General features: G+C 38.0%; 1 protein-coding gene, 1 long non-coding RNA gene and 1 pseudogene across 2 annotated transcripts; 1 reads left to right on the forward strand and 2 right to left on the reverse strand.

The window, feature by feature from the left end:
* Positions 1-3,164: 3,164 nt before the first annotated feature.
* LOC146937923 (uncharacterized) lies at positions 3,165-5,126 on the reverse strand. Its single transcript, XR_015033334.1, has 4 exons — positions 4,792-5,126; positions 4,011-4,416; positions 3,801-3,882; positions 3,165-3,416 (listed from the first exon to the last, which is right to left on the reverse strand). It is a non-coding gene; the product is annotated as an uncharacterized LOC146937923 (long non-coding RNA).
* Positions 5,127-6,818: 1,692 nt separating this feature from the next.
* LOC146937924 (protein MAINTENANCE OF MERISTEMS-like) lies at positions 6,819-7,871 on the reverse strand (annotated as a pseudogene).
* A 385-nt stretch (positions 7,872-8,256) lies between these two features.
* On the forward strand, positions 8,257-9,306 carry LOC146937925 (uncharacterized). Its single transcript, XM_085749556.1, has 2 exons — positions 8,257-8,443; positions 8,537-9,306. Exons 1-2 carry the CDS (start codon positions 8,257-8,259, stop codon positions 9,304-9,306), a joined length of 957 nt encoding a protein of 318 aa, XP_085605682.1.
* The last annotated feature ends 5,970 nt before the right edge of the window (positions 9,307-15,276 follow it).

Below are 15,276 nucleotides of genomic sequence, written 5' to 3' on the forward strand. Positions count from 1 at the left end.
CGTTTTCAAACATGATGGTGGCGGATAACTTGCTAACGGCGTTGGCTTGTTGTTTCGTCGCTGAAGGTCATGTTTATGGTTCCTTTAACGACGTTTCGTTATCACTTTGGTGGTTTGACGGGTGTCGTTGGTTTTCAGACTCGTAGTTTCAGAATCAAACGGTAGTCCTTGTCGCCGTTATGACTGTTCGTGATTTAATGACGCGTCACCTGGTTGTTGGGTTGATGCGGAGGCAACTCTTCTACCTCTGTCCACATCCCCTTTGTACCGTCTCTTGTTGGTGCGCCTCCATTGATCTCTGATTCTTCCCAGATCTGTTGAGATCTGCAGTTTTCTCTTGTGTAGGTTGGGCTCGTGGTCGTCATTGTCTTTAAATCTAGTTTGGTCCGTTGTGACTGAACTCAGATAGTATAGCCAGAAATGGCTCTTTAAATTTACCTTTAGAGTTGATGGATTTTGTTTCTGTGTTGGCAGACGATTCATACTCCAATATAAGATTCGTCATTCACTTTATTTGATTTGAACTGTATGGGCTCAAAAGGGTCTTTTAGCTTGCTGTCAGTGTTGCAGGGAGTTGATGGTACATGAACCGCTTACGTGTTGACGGAGGGTTCAATCACCGCATCGAAGACCTTTAATTAGTTAGAGGATGATACACTTTTGTGTTGTTTTAATTTTTTGTATTACCCATTTCGGGTCGACTTACACTCTTGTGTAGATTTACTGGGTTAGGTCTATGTCCCCCCAGTTTTTATGTATTTTTTCCTTTTTTTTAATAATATATATGAGCAACTGACAATAGATTAGAGCAGGGTACCAACTTCGTTGTGCACTATTCTTTTTGCTGTCATTTTGCTCTTGACTTAAAAAAAAAATGTGATTCTGTCATCTTTCTTTCAATTTCTTTGTTGGAATAGTACTTTAATTTTGTTAAGAGTCCCACATTGGATAGGTGATGGCCTGACAATGTGTTTATAAGTGAGGGCAATCCTCACCTCACAACACGGTTTTGTGGGTTTGTGTTAGGCTCAACCACGATTTCTAAGATGGTATCAGAGCATCTCCAAGATCCATTGGGCCACTTGCTATCAGGTTTCCGTTATTGAACCACCCACCATTTATGTCAACAAACCAAGCCCAATAGTGCTGGTTATGAGTGGGTGTGTTAAGAGTCTCACATCGAATAGATGATGGCCTGACAATGTGTTTATAAGTGAAGGCAATCCTCACCTCACAAGCCGGTTTTGTGGGGTTGTGTTAGGCCCAAACGATTTCTAAGAAATTTAACATGATGCATTTTTCATAAATGAAGCAATGATGGGAAAATTTTCAATTCAATAACTTCGAAGAATTGTTGCGAATGAAAGTGTAGGGACAACGAAAAAGAAAACTGAATATCAATTCAGATGACAAAATTCATTTTTCACATGGGGTGATGGATGATTTTGTTCATTGAACCATTTCATATTCATTTTCAAATGGTCCTTTTATCTAACATGGTACATTTTTGGGGTGCATGAAGCAATGATGACAAAGTTTTCAATTCATTAATAATGAAGAATTTTTGCCAATGAAAATGTAGGAAAAACAAAATTGAATAAGTATGTTCAAAAGATACTCATGTTTTATGTTAAGACACCCAAAAAATCAAAGTGAAACAATTTATTAGGTACCAACAAACAAATTTTGAACAAGAGAAGGAGAATTAGACATTCTCTATTTCTTGTTATCTAACCATTGTTCAAACTTTCGCATGGTACATGATATGAATGACTACCGCACGCTAGCCTCCGCCATCAATCACGACCACTTTTACTTCACAAGTTGTAATTACTTCCAAATACTTTTATCTGGAACCACATTCCACTAAAGTATGTCTAGCCGTCAAAGTGTGTGGTTTGTAAGTACAGAACTGTTAAAATGGGTCAGGTCTAAAAAAGGCATAAAAAAACGACCATATCTTTTTAGACTAGTTCACCATACCTGTATTCTACGAAAATTGTTGTATGCACGTGTTAGTTGGCTGAAAAACACATGTAAAAGTCCGTAATACCCCTTGGCAGTTAACTGCCGCCGATTTTCATTTTCTTCGGCAGTTAACTGCAGCCGGTTGTTGAATTCCTCGACAGTTAACTACCGATGCGTCCTGAAGCCATAAAATGGCAAAACCTGTTGAGGCAGAACCTGTTACATGTGTTTTTACATATTGTTTCAATGTCACATCATAAAGTTAATAATCGAAAACTACCAACATAATTGAAATTGAAAATACGATACGAAAACGAACAAATGTCATAGAAATATGTCATCGAAATACAAACAACATAATGTCATCAAAATACAAACATACAAACATAATGTCATCAAAATACAAAAAGTAAAAAACAAGTCCTAGACAACAACTACAAGTCATCCTACTGCTGGTCTTGGTCCTGCTGATGTTGCTGTTGCCGCCTCCTCGGCCTCTGGCCTTGCCTCCTGTCAAGACCGGCGCGATCTACTCCCTAACATGGCTCATTGCCTGAAACCACTGCTGAGAGCTCATGACCTCCTCCTGGCCCATCTGCTCATTAACGTAGGCAACAACGACACTAACCATGTCATAGGTATCAGGCACTACAAGAAATGTTGCATTTTGCCAGGGGCAGAAGCACTGGCAAAATGCAGAAATCCTTGGCAAATGGACGTTTGCCAGGAGTTTTGCCAGGAGCAGAATACCCAGCAAATCTGCTCATCGCAAATGACCCTGCTAGGGCTTTAGCTCCTAGCAAATTGCGTGGGGCCCATTCTCTGGTACAACCCCTGGCAACTTTTCTGACGCATCCTGACCCACTTTTCAGAGATCAAATCAAACGCTGCCAGGGGATTTGTGAGGGGTTAACCCCTGGCAAAATGTGTACGAAATTTTTTAAAAAACATTTTTTAATTGTTTAAAAAATCAAAATATTAAAATTTAATAATTAAAATAATTTTATAAAACATTTTAAAATTTCAATCAAAATATATCATTATTAAAATCATCACAAAAATATCCATTATTAAACTATCACCTATCAAAATCTTCGATTTTCTTTTCTCCGGAACGACAAAAACACCAATTTAACCAATCTATAACATCATTAAAAAGACTTGTAAACAATAAACATGAATATCCTCAAAAAAAATTATAACCATGATGATGCTCAAGAAACAGTATTTACATTACCTCGTCAACACAAATTAACAAGAATGGAAGCTGAAAAATTGCATACATCTTGAAACATCATGAATCAATATATTTCTATAAATAATTAAAATTGAAAAACAGAATGAGATAACCTAGTTGCAGCAATGGATTGTGAAGACGTCTTGGCTCTTATACTCTTTGATTAAGCTTCTTCTATTTCTTCGATAACACCTCAAGTTGATCCAAGTTCCTATAAACATAGTCAAAATTAGATAAATCAAAATACAAGAATTTCAAAATACACACCCAGCCCATCAAACTTCCGTCTGAACTATGAAGCAGGGTATTTTCAATCACCCACACTAATAACAATCTTCAATCTTCACAATGAAGAGTAATTACAACCTCTTAAATTTCCTTTGACACTTCATAAAATGTACAACAGTTAGCTCATGCATCACTCTTACATCAACTCTAGCACATTTCTTTAAACACCAAGAAAACACAATTGCTTGACTTGTTCAACTCAATATATAAGTAAACAAGAAAAATACTACACTACATTTTCCAAACTTCAAGGTGTTTGGAAATATAGACTGATATATGAATGAATCAACAAAACATAGACAAATACCTCATGAAAACATTACACCAGACTTGAGAATAGAACACGAATCATGGCTTGTGATAGATAGACAGTGGCACCACCAAAATCACTAAAAAGAAGAACAAACTAATAAGAACAAAATCACTGATAATCTCAGCCTATCCTTAATAATCTCAGCCGCACAAAATCACTAAAAAGGAGAACAAACTAACACGTGAGCAAAAGATATGAGTTTACCTATGAAGCAAAGGGAAAGTTCAAACGAAAGATGCAGAGGAAGATGGTATCGGCGGTCAACGATAGAAACTGAGTTGAGAGCAATGGTGGACCAGGAAAGTATAATAATTTGCAACTCATGCTCGCACAATGAATCCCTCGTATACATAAGCCAAGCAATGACGGGTAACAGAAAACTCATGCTCATCATAAATGCTTAATCTAGAAATGAGTATCAGGCTAATGCTTAATTCTTGGTGCAACTACAGCCCTAAAAATTTGATCATCACTTCCTAGTCCTCAACAACAGTCTCATCAGAGTACTTTCACGAACTTAGAGGTTGTAATGGTTATTTAACATTTATACCTGATCGATAGATCCCTTCATCCTATCCTCATAAATCATTCTTGATGCTATCTTCTCATCCTGAAAGTATAATAATTGTGGGAGAAAAAAAATCAAAACAAATCAAATCTTACAAGTTGTAGGACGGACATTGAATAAACATAAGAAAATCACTACCAGCAGGGTTTCCCTACTCCAGAACATTCTTGTTTAGTACTTTACATAAAAGCTATTATCGCCATGCCACACCTTTCAATTATTATTTTTTCTTATTTAAATCTGATGATTAATTTAAATAAAGCTTCACAAAAAATAGGGAATATTCCCTCAAAAACAAATAAGGACTATAAATTAGAAATACAAAATGCTGAATTCAATTGACATATTTGTTCTTTCTATAAGATGTACTTCTCTTCACTGAAAAATCAGCATGACTTTGGACATGAAATTTTATACCTTGGGAGGTGGGATTCCCAACAGTGTGCCTAACTCAACAAAGCTACAAGAAAGGCAAACACACAGATTAGGAGTTTAAAATAACGAGTGTAAATATTAAATAATCAACCGTTCAAAAACAATAAACTGATAATTCAATTTCTCATACCTGATATTAGTATAAAGTTTGCTTGCACTTAGAAGATTATGCTCAATCATAGCTCGGTCCAGCACAGTGAAATTGTCTGGAAGAAGGGCTTTCTGTGGAAAGGAAAAAGCTGAGACATACCCGTCATGGCAAGCAAAAATATGAAGATACAACACAAACTTTAATAACCTGATGTAGTTTCAATTCTTCTCCAAATACACCTGATATATAAGGAATCACATTATATGACCAGTGTGGAAATTCAAATGAGGCACACAAAGAGGAAAAGGAAAGGCGGGGAGAGAAACCTTCTGCAGTATGGGATAGATCTTCAACTTTGAACATCGCTCATCCTAATCCAACCAAGTCCACAAAAATTAATGCGAAATTTTTTGATGTTTTCACATTTGAAAATTATTTGATGATTGAATCTTTACCTTGTACAGTGTGACAAGAACACGAGAACTTTGAGGCCCTGCACCTGCCAATATTGTGCACGTAACGGCAGCAGAAAAAGCTTGCCCAAGCGCTTCCTCATTAATTTCCCTGTAATATAAATAAAGTGCATATGTGATAACTGACTAACAACCACAACATTTAAAATATAATCAAGGTTGTCAAACTCAGGAGTCTATGTAACTCATGATTCGTAAGAGTTTAGTCAATATAAACATATGTTAAAAAAACATCTAGCATAGTACCTAAACACAATTAAATGTATGAGTTCAAATTTTAGATATTTTATGGGCTTCAGCCCTCTTCAATTCGAAAGAAAAAACAGATATTTTATAAGTAACTTTGCCAGACCAGATTATAAAAATGCACCATCACAATTCATAATTTATGGACAAACTAACAAACTCATAAATCAAGAAGTTCACATCTCAGCCCACAAAAAAACCATAACAGTAACAAAAATCATATATAAGCAAAAACCAGCATACACCAAAACGTTCTACTTGAGCACTTGCACATAACATACTTCAGATATAAAACAGAGTAACAACATAACAAAATCTGAATTAATCATATATAAAATATAAAATCAAAGGTATGTGAAACTCAAATTACAGACATAGATCGATCGAGCATCCACTTCATCCTTTTCAGCTTGAGACACAGAAGACCCGGCAGAATCTAAAATCAAAAAATCAAAAAGCTTAAAAAACCAATAATTGAACCAAATTATAAACAGATCTGAATTGAACAAACAATGAAATAATGAATCAATCAACAAAAATTTATCGAATCTTCAAAAATGTAAAAGCATAATAAGAATGAAACCTTGAACAGCGCCCATCTCTTTCTCAACCTTAGCTTGCATTTTGTGAAGGCACTAGCTTCTTCCTCGATCTCTTTCAGCCTCTTCTTCATATCCTCCAATTCCTGCAAAATCAATTCATTCATGTTAAAAGGGAATATATAGACAGAGAAAACCTAACCTAATTCGATAACCCTAACCCTATGTTGGCATCCATGTCAACCTCTTCATCGGGAATGTCAGCACCATGGACTTCGTGCTCTTCCTGCTCCATCATCCTCTTCTTCTTCCTTCTTCTTCACCTTGGACTTGCCTCCTACCTTCAAATCGATACCCATGGTGAAGAAGCTTCTTTTTCTAGCTGCGGCCGAACGAGAGAAATGGGGCTAGGAGAGAGATTTTAAGGTTGAGGTTTTTTTTTTTTTTTTGGGAAAGTGATAATATTTTGGTAGATTTGAGTAAAAAGAGGTAAAAAAATAATATTATAAACCCCTCTTTTATGATAATTGGGTCCCACCTTTTCCGAAGTCATTTTCCAGGGGCATCCCTAACATTGCTCCTGGTAAATTTGCCAGGAGTTCTTGCTCCTGGCATAGTTCCCTGGCAAAATGCAACATTTCTTGTAGTGAGGTGAGCTTCTCACCTCGTACCGCTCCCACTTATGTGCAATGATCTGCTCTTCATTTGAGGGTGAGACACCTTAGTGTACCATAACACATAGCTATCCGCTATCCGCCATGTCTCCTCTCCTGCCTGCTCATCCCAATCGGGCTCCTTAAGCGTGTGAGTGCGGAAGTCAAGGAATGTCTGCACAATCTGAGGCGGACGCAGCTCTACAACATCCGTCGGATGTCTAGGGATGCTCTGGACGTATCATACTGCTGCAAAACCCTCTCAGGCAAGTGACAGTACACCCTAAAAACGCCGAACATAATCCACCCTGAATACCATAAAATCTCCTCAAAACTCTGGATCTCCCTGTGCTCCTCGTACGGCCTCCAACATACGTTATCAAACTGCAAGTTATCAAGCAATGCCCAATACGTCACCTCCTCTCCATGTACCGTCTGTAACGTCCATTCGCTGCAATCGGATAGTTTTTGATATAGTTGGGATTCGATCAACAATATATAAGTCAGGAAAATGCGCCAAAAACCATCCCTGCACAAACCAAACAAATCACATTTATAAGTTACTACGCAAGAAAAATATAATAAAAAAAAAATAACAGTTAAGGTTTAAATGTGACAATTTCTTAAAGTGAGCAGTGTCACGCTTACCCCAAGAGCTCTGTCTCTAGGAAAACAGGCCTCAACTAAAAGAGTGGTATAGGTATGCCAGTGTCATCCCTCCCCAAGAATAATTACGCATCCCCGCGTAGTCGTCCTCTATGGTCGTCAAATAGACCAACTCGATGCGTTGGTTGCTTTTATCACCAAAAAACAAGCATCCAACAAGATATAAGAGATAACACTTCACACAAAAAGTCCTAACCCTCTGCAGCTCTTGTGGATCCCCTGGATCCTCTGGATCCATCAATCTGGTAGTAGTATCGAGGTATGTCGTATAATACTCCCTCAACGACTTATAGCTAATGTAACCACCATAATCTTCACTGCAATTTATCTCTGCATACGCCTACGACACTCCTAAGTGCCTCACCATCAGGTTTACTCCCTCTTGTCGAGACATCTTCTTCCCATGGCTTAACATCTACCCTTCAATCAGAAGATGCGTAAGACATGCGACATAATAAACATTTATCGTCTTGGCCACCAAACGATAAATGCTTATTACTTATCAAGCATTTATCGTTTGGTGGCCGCCTGGTTCTCTTGAAGTTTGTCGTGTCTTCTCTCACGGTTTACTTTCTTTCCTTCTGTAAGGCACCTACAGGTATAATTTCCTCTATCGAATCTCTTTTTTAAAAAAAATTTGGGGTGGGTGTGAGGTCTCTAAAAAAATTTCTTGGATTAAATGGGATTATGTGTGTTTATCTGTGACTAGAGGTGGTTTGGGGGTTCAGAGGTTAGGGGAATTTAATTTGTCATTATTAGGGAAGTGGTGTTGGAGGATGATGGATGAGAAGGAAGGGTTGTGGTATCGTGTCCTTAAGGCTAGGTATGGGGAGGAAGGTGGCAGGATAAAGGGAGGGGGTCGAAAATCTTCTAGGTGGTGGAGGTCGATTTGTAATGTGAGGGACGGAAGTGGGTTGGCTGTAGGCAGGTGGTTTGATGATAATATTAGGCGGGTGGTTGGAAATGGTTGTAACACTTTCTTTTGGACAGATAATTGGCCGGCTGGAGTTCCCTTAAAACTTTAGTTCAGCATCCTTTATGAATTATCTGTGCATAAAGAGTGTACCGTGGAGGATATGGCAAGAGCAGGGTGGGAGGAAGGTGGTCTTGGGTGGGTGTGGAGGCGTCGTTTGTTGGCTTGGGAAGAGGAGAGTGTGAGGGAGTGTGTAGAGTTGTTAAATAACATTGTTTTGCAGGTTAATGTTCAGGACAAGTGGCGGTGGTTGCTTAATCCGATTCACGAATATACAGTTAAGGGGACTTATCATTTCCTCACTACATTAGATGTTCTCGCAACTGATGTCGCTGTTTTTGAAGTGTGGCATAAACTGGTTCCTTCAAAGGTATCTTTGTTTACCTGGCGTCTTCTTCAAGATAGAATTCCAACAAGATCAAATTTGGTGCATCGACATGTTCTTCAACAAACTGACAACGTCTGTGTTGGAGGATGCGGTGTCCCTGAAACGATGGATCATCTTTTCATTAGGTGTCGCCATTTTGGGAGAATTTGGTATCTTGTTTGTTTGTGGCTTGGTGTCCCTTGTGTTATTTCAGGTTCGGTAACGGCGCATTTCTCTCAGTTTATACATTTGGCGGGTATGCCGCGGTCTTCTCATTTTTACTTAAAAGTTATTTGGATGGCTTGTACATGGGCAATCTGGAAGGAGAGAAATAACCGTGTCTTCAACAATATGGTTATTGATCCTCTTAGTATTGTAGAAAAAGTGAAGCTGAATTCTTTTTTATGGCTTTCGTTAAATGTTGTTCCTCTTCCGTTTGGTTTTCATGATTGGTGGAGATACCCACTACCTTGTATGGGTATCATGTAATTTCCTTTTAGTTTGTTGTCTTGGGTGCAGGCATCTTTGTTAGGTGCATGTTGTTTGTTTTAGACATTGGGTGGTTCATCACTTTAGCACACCTTGTGCGGGGTGAATCGCTTTTCTTTTGAGCAATATATTCCATTTTGATTTGTTCAAAAAAAATAATCAATAATCAATATACACTTTATCAAACTATAATTAACATCATTTCCATCATTTCCATAACCTAAAATAACTAAATAATCAATATAATTGTCATTGAGGCATTTTATCAAACAATTTGTGTGCAAAGTATAAAACATATTCAAAATTGTGTTCATTTGGCACCATTCAAAACCACATTATCATTAAACATCATTTAAACAACATAGGCAACAACTACATTCATTTATCAAAACAAACTACACATGCAATGTTCAAATTGACAATTTATTCATAAACCCTAACCACATGCAAACTACTAATATTTTTTAAAAAACTTAAACTAAACAAACTAACATTATGATTAAAATGATTGATGCAACTTACTTGTGATAATGTGTGGTTGATTTGCTTGCAATTCGTGAAAATGGCTTTTGTAGCAGCCCGATTTTTCGCTAGATTTGTTTTATTATTCATTTAATTATTTTTATGTGTGTTTATATGTGCTCCTATGTGATTAATTGCCTCTATGTGTATTTTTGGTTGGGAGTGTAGAATTCGGTGTTGGAAGGGTATTTTAGTCATTTTGATTTCAGGGGTATTTCGGTCATTTTGTGAGTAAGGGTAATTTAATAATTTTGTTGAGGATTATTTTTAGTGCTTAGCGAGAGCTAGTATTAGAAAAACACAAGAAGGGGGGTTGAATTGTGTTTTAGAAAAATTCTTCGTTTCTCCTAAAAAACTGAACACACTGATCAGAAGCTAAGCGAGACAGCTTCTGAAGTGATAATCAGAATCTAAATGCAGCGGAATAAAACAGAGAGAGAGAAGAAGAACGACACAAAGCAATTATACTGGTTCCTTCCACAATCCGGAAGTAGTCCAGTCCCCCTTGCACTTCCAAGGAGATTTCACTATGAGTAATATCTGATTACAAATGCTCAAGCACACAAGCAAGAGACTTCCAATGCTCAAGCACACAAGCAAGAGACTTCCTTTGCTCAAGAACACAATCAAGAGACTTCCTGCTCAAGCACAACTGCAAGAGACTTCCTAACTAAACAAAATTACACAGAAAATTGTTTAAGGTTGAACACTTGATATACAATCAGAGGTGCTCACAATACAAATCAGATACAGACTCAATGGACTTAAGAATTTCTAAGATATGACTTTGAGACACAGAAATTCTAAGTGAATGCAGAACAATTTCAGCAGAGGTTTGGTACTTGTGAAAATCTTGTGAGTCTTTCGTTCAGCGTTCTTGCATTACCAATTCTCTAGGTCTTCACTCCTTTATATAGAGGTGTGAGAGAGACGTTGTGAAATTGCCAGCACACCAAAGAGTCGTTGTTGAAGCTTGATCTTTCACCAATAATCTTTTGCCTGATTTGGCTGTTGTCCTATGAAGAACAAATTTGAAATCCATTCCTTATCCAAAGGAACATCTATGCAGGCGAAACCGTATTCTGGAGCTGTTTTCTTGTCCTGTAGCGCGGACACAAAACAGAGTAGTGGAGAACGTGGTTGTACAATTCGTACAAAGTACAATGTCAACGCTTTCGTCCAAATTGCAAACACACGCCTTCAAACACCTTTGAAATGACCGTTGCAAACTCCACTAATCCTTTGTTTGTGTTTTCGAATCCAATAGACAGCTTTTGCATTGATAATTCTTCAATTCTTGATTCTTTGCAAATCCAGTTGATATTCAGCTTCTGGTGAAATGGCTTCTGATGATGCAGCTTCTGATGATGCAGCTTCTGATGATATGACTTCTGCAGCTTCTGATGACGCAGCTTCTGATGATGTGGCTTCTGGACCTCTTGTCTTCAGAAGCACTATTCTTCAGGAGCAGCTTACTTCAGGAGCGCTATTTCTTCAGGAGAAGCTTGACTTCAGGAGCGCTTTGCCTTCAGAATCATCTAAGCTTCATTTTCTTTTGTTCTTTATTTGCTCATTCAGAACCAATGATGATGTAACTTTATAATTATGGTCCTGTACACTTGAACAAATATTAGCTAGTCCAATTTACAATTTTTAATACCTTGTTATCATCAAAACTCTTTAAGGTTCATTGTTAAACACATTTTGTTCCAACAATCTCCCCCTTTTTGATGATGACAAACAAAAGTATTTAAAATTGATCAATTGTTGTTAATCTAATTAACAAGTTGACTTTGGGGTTCTGAGGTTTGTAAGCTCAGAATCTGAGGTTTGTAAGCTCAAACTCCCCCTGAGTCTGATAGTCTTTAAGGTGAGGTTTGTAAGCTCCCCCTAAGTTCTATCCAGGTTAATTAAATTCATTTTTCGCGCAATAAAATTATCAGAGCTTAAAAACAAAATTGAATCATTGAAAGAATTAACTTATAGATAAGAAGAATGGTTCAATTAATTTTACTTGAATTTTGATACTCCTTCGTTCGTTCATAGCTTATACCAATAAGGTAAAAAAAATGATAGAAAGTTTTTCAAAAATTTCAAATGCCATTAATGGGGCTCAGAGCCTTTAAATACTTGTCACATATACTCCCCCTTTTGTCATTATCAAAAAAAATTTAAGCATAAAAGACAAAAAGATATGAGAAAAACTCAAACAGGAGAGAGTATAAAAGAAAGTGAACTAAATAAATCAGAGCAAAATATATGAACATGTATATCAATTGTCAGAAGCAGCTAAACAGTCAGAATCAGTAAGCATTCAGAAGCAAGAGAAATAAGACAAGATGGTTTCAGAAGCAAGGACTAAGAAATTTTAAAACAGACAACAAACAAAGAAAAACACAAGGGTGTGCAACTAAGGGTTGGTTTGTTGTTGTTTCTTCATCTCTTCCATTTCTTCAATCTTCTTCTTCAACAGTTCTTCAAGTTGTTGTTGCCTCTGAAGAAGAGCTTGTTCCCTTTCTCTAGCTTCTTGCTGCTGCTGTGCCATCTGTTTCTTCAGAAGCTTACACAGCCTTGCTTCTCTGGTCAAGTAATCCGTTTCAAAGAAGAAAGGCTGGTTTGCCAGAAGCAGTGTAGAACTTCTTACTCTAAGACTCTGATTCACTTGCTCCATTAGCCTTCTGACTGAAGCTTGCTTGACTCTGATGCATTTGGCCTTGATTTCTTCAATAACCGCAGCTGCCCGGTTTTGAAGAGATGCCCAGGAGTCTTCATATGCACCTGTGAGATCAATTGTCCTTCTTTGATCCACCAGATTATGCATCTGACTCAAGATTGTGAGAAGCTCAGAATTAATATATCCAGATTCCAGGATGTTTGTGGGTGGATGATCAAGGGTTTCAAGATTAGAATCACTGATTTCTAAATCTTGAATGGGGTTAGGAATTGGAAAGGTAAGGTGTGTTTGTGTGTTTGAAGATGAAGGCTGGTCAGAATCAATGTGTGTGGTGGAGGTTGAGTCTTGAACATTGACTAGAGAGATGTCAACATCCATGGGAGTTGGTTCTGGAGAGTGTTCAGGTAAAGGTTGAAATTCAGTTTCAGTTGGTGGTTGTTGTAGTGAAGTTGTTGTTTGATTGTTGAGTTGGGGGTCAATGATGGCTATTGGTGATTGTGGGGGTGTTGTGGGTTTTTGTGGTTCAGGTGTTTGTTGATGGGGGTTTTCTGAAACAACATTTTCAGAAGCAGTTGCTTCTGGAGTTGTTTCAGAGGCCTTTTCTGAAGTAGATTCAACATTTTCTGGAGGAATCATGTTGAGAGGTGGAATGTTAAGGGGTTGAGGGTTAAGGCGAAAGATAGTCTCAATGACTTTTTCTCTCTGCACAGCCATTTCAGCCAACTTCTCATTAATTATGTGACCAACTGGCTCATAAGTAGTTGACTGAGAGGGCTTTTTGTTGGTTTTGGTTGATGTTGGCTTGCTTTTTACTGGTTTTTGAAAGAGTTGGGTTAAGGGTATATCATCATCAGAATCATCAGAATCTGATAATGGTGTGGATGCGGAATCAGATGATATATTAATTACCTTCTCTGATTCAGGATCAGAATTCTCTTTAACAGACTCACTGGTCATCAGCAACAGTTGCTTGGCTTCTGAAACTACAGACTCTTGTAGCTCAGCAGCAATCTCCATAGCTTTTCCAATAGCTTCTGACACAATAGTAGCAGCTTCAGTCTTCTTAGGAACATGAGGGAAGTTCTTGGTCCCCCTTACTGCTTGCTTCCTTTTCTTCTTTGGTATTGCAGGTTGATCAAGAGTAATGCCAACATCCATGATCATCCTGGAATACATGTCTTCAATGGCTTCTTCAATAGAAGGTACTGATGAACTACCAATTTTGAGCTTGTTAGTAGCAACTTTTGCCTTTTTAACAGATTGTTCAACCTCTAGATATTGCTCTGCAGTCATCTTCCTTTTTGACTTTCTGCCTCTGGCTCGTGGCAGAGCACCACCATACATTTCCTCTGGAATATCTTCCAATCTGATTCTCTCATTGGTTGCCTCAAAATGTTCTTTGATATAGTACATCTGCACTTCAATGGGATCCTTCTTGCAGATGGGTGGAAAGTCCTTCATAAGATCAGACTTAACAAGTGATTCACTCAAATCTGTATGAAGCTTGGTGACAGCAGGGATCAACTTCATATTCTTGAGGGTTTGTGCATTAATGAACTTTCCAGTTTTAGTATCAAGCAGCTCATCTGTGAAGGCTTCAGCGCTGCTTAGCTTGTCCAAGACTCCTCCTTGATAGAATATTTCTGACAAGAGTCTTCCATAAGGTACCCAGGTTCTATTCTGCAGCTGACTCTGTTTCAGACACTCTATCAAGTATTTGAACATATATTTTGGCACGTTCACTTTCTCCTTCTTAATGAAGTGTTGAAGAAAGACTTTTTGTGCCAAATTGGGTTTCTCACTACCACCACATGGAAGTAAGTCCTCATTCTGAATCTTCAGAAGCAGCTTCTTATCCATGCTTAGATCAGCATACTTTCCTGCTTGCGTTGAGTTGTACAGTGCCAAGATTACTTTTTCCTTCCAGAGGCGTTCTTCAGTTGTATTTGAGAGATCAATTCCAGAGTATTTTCCAGAGGCCTCTCTACAGAGTACAGCTTCTATCTGCCATTCCGCAATTCTCACTGGAATACCACAAATACTTGACCTGATTTCAATACCTGTAAATGGCTCAAGTCCCATTTCTTCTCTGGTCTTCCCTTCCAGTTCGGGATAAATCAACACCATTTGACTTTCTTCAGTTATGGACGCAGCTTTGTCATAAACCTTAGCCCTTACCCAGAAGTGTCTTACCAATGCTTCGTATGTTGGTCCATTCAACATCTTGAAGTAATGAATAAGTTCCTGCTCTTCATAGTAGCTTCTGATCCAACACTCATGGAAAGCGAGTGATTCAAAATCCACCGGATTTTCTATTTGAACCTGTAGTTCCCATTCTTCCAATTTCATGCTTCTTCCTTTGTAGTCAAATTCAGGGACCATCCGTGAAGTAGATTCTGAAACTTTTGAGCTTGATGATGCCATTTGATGATTTACGAAGATTTGAAGAAGATGAAGATTTTAGGGTTCTAAGTTTGAGAGAATGCGCTTACTTCGCAAGAGGTTTGAGAGCAAATGTGTTTGTTGTGAGTGAGTAGTGTGTGAATTGACAAAGTGTTAGAAGTAAAACGATTGCAATTCAAAAGAGACAAACAAACATAACACTAATGACAAAATTGGGGGCGCGTGAAAAGTACTTTCAAAGCTATTAAATCATCATTGCCCTTTTAGTTATACACCAACACATACAGGCCACGTAAGAAGTTCACAGAGTAACTACCAAGTTAGTGGGCCAGAAGTTACTTTTTAAAAGGTAACTTCCAACGTTTCCACTA

This window comes from Medicago sativa, chromosome 3 (genome assembly GCF_051527215.1).
Source record: "Medicago sativa cultivar Bolivia chromosome 3, Bolivia_mono, whole genome shotgun sequence".
NCBI lineage: Eukaryota > Viridiplantae > Streptophyta > Magnoliopsida > Fabales > Fabaceae > Medicago > Medicago sativa.

Excerpts from the sequence above, each read along its gene's own strand:
- LOC146937925 (XM_085749556.1), top strand. The coding sequence starts at position 8,257 with ATGGATGAGAAGGAAGGGTTGTGGTATCGTGTCCTTAAGGCTAGGTAT. Across the intron at positions 8,444-8,536 it reads TAGGCGGGTGGTTGGAAATG|AGTGTACCGTGGAGGATATG; the intron begins GTTGTAACACTT and ends CTGTGCATAAAG.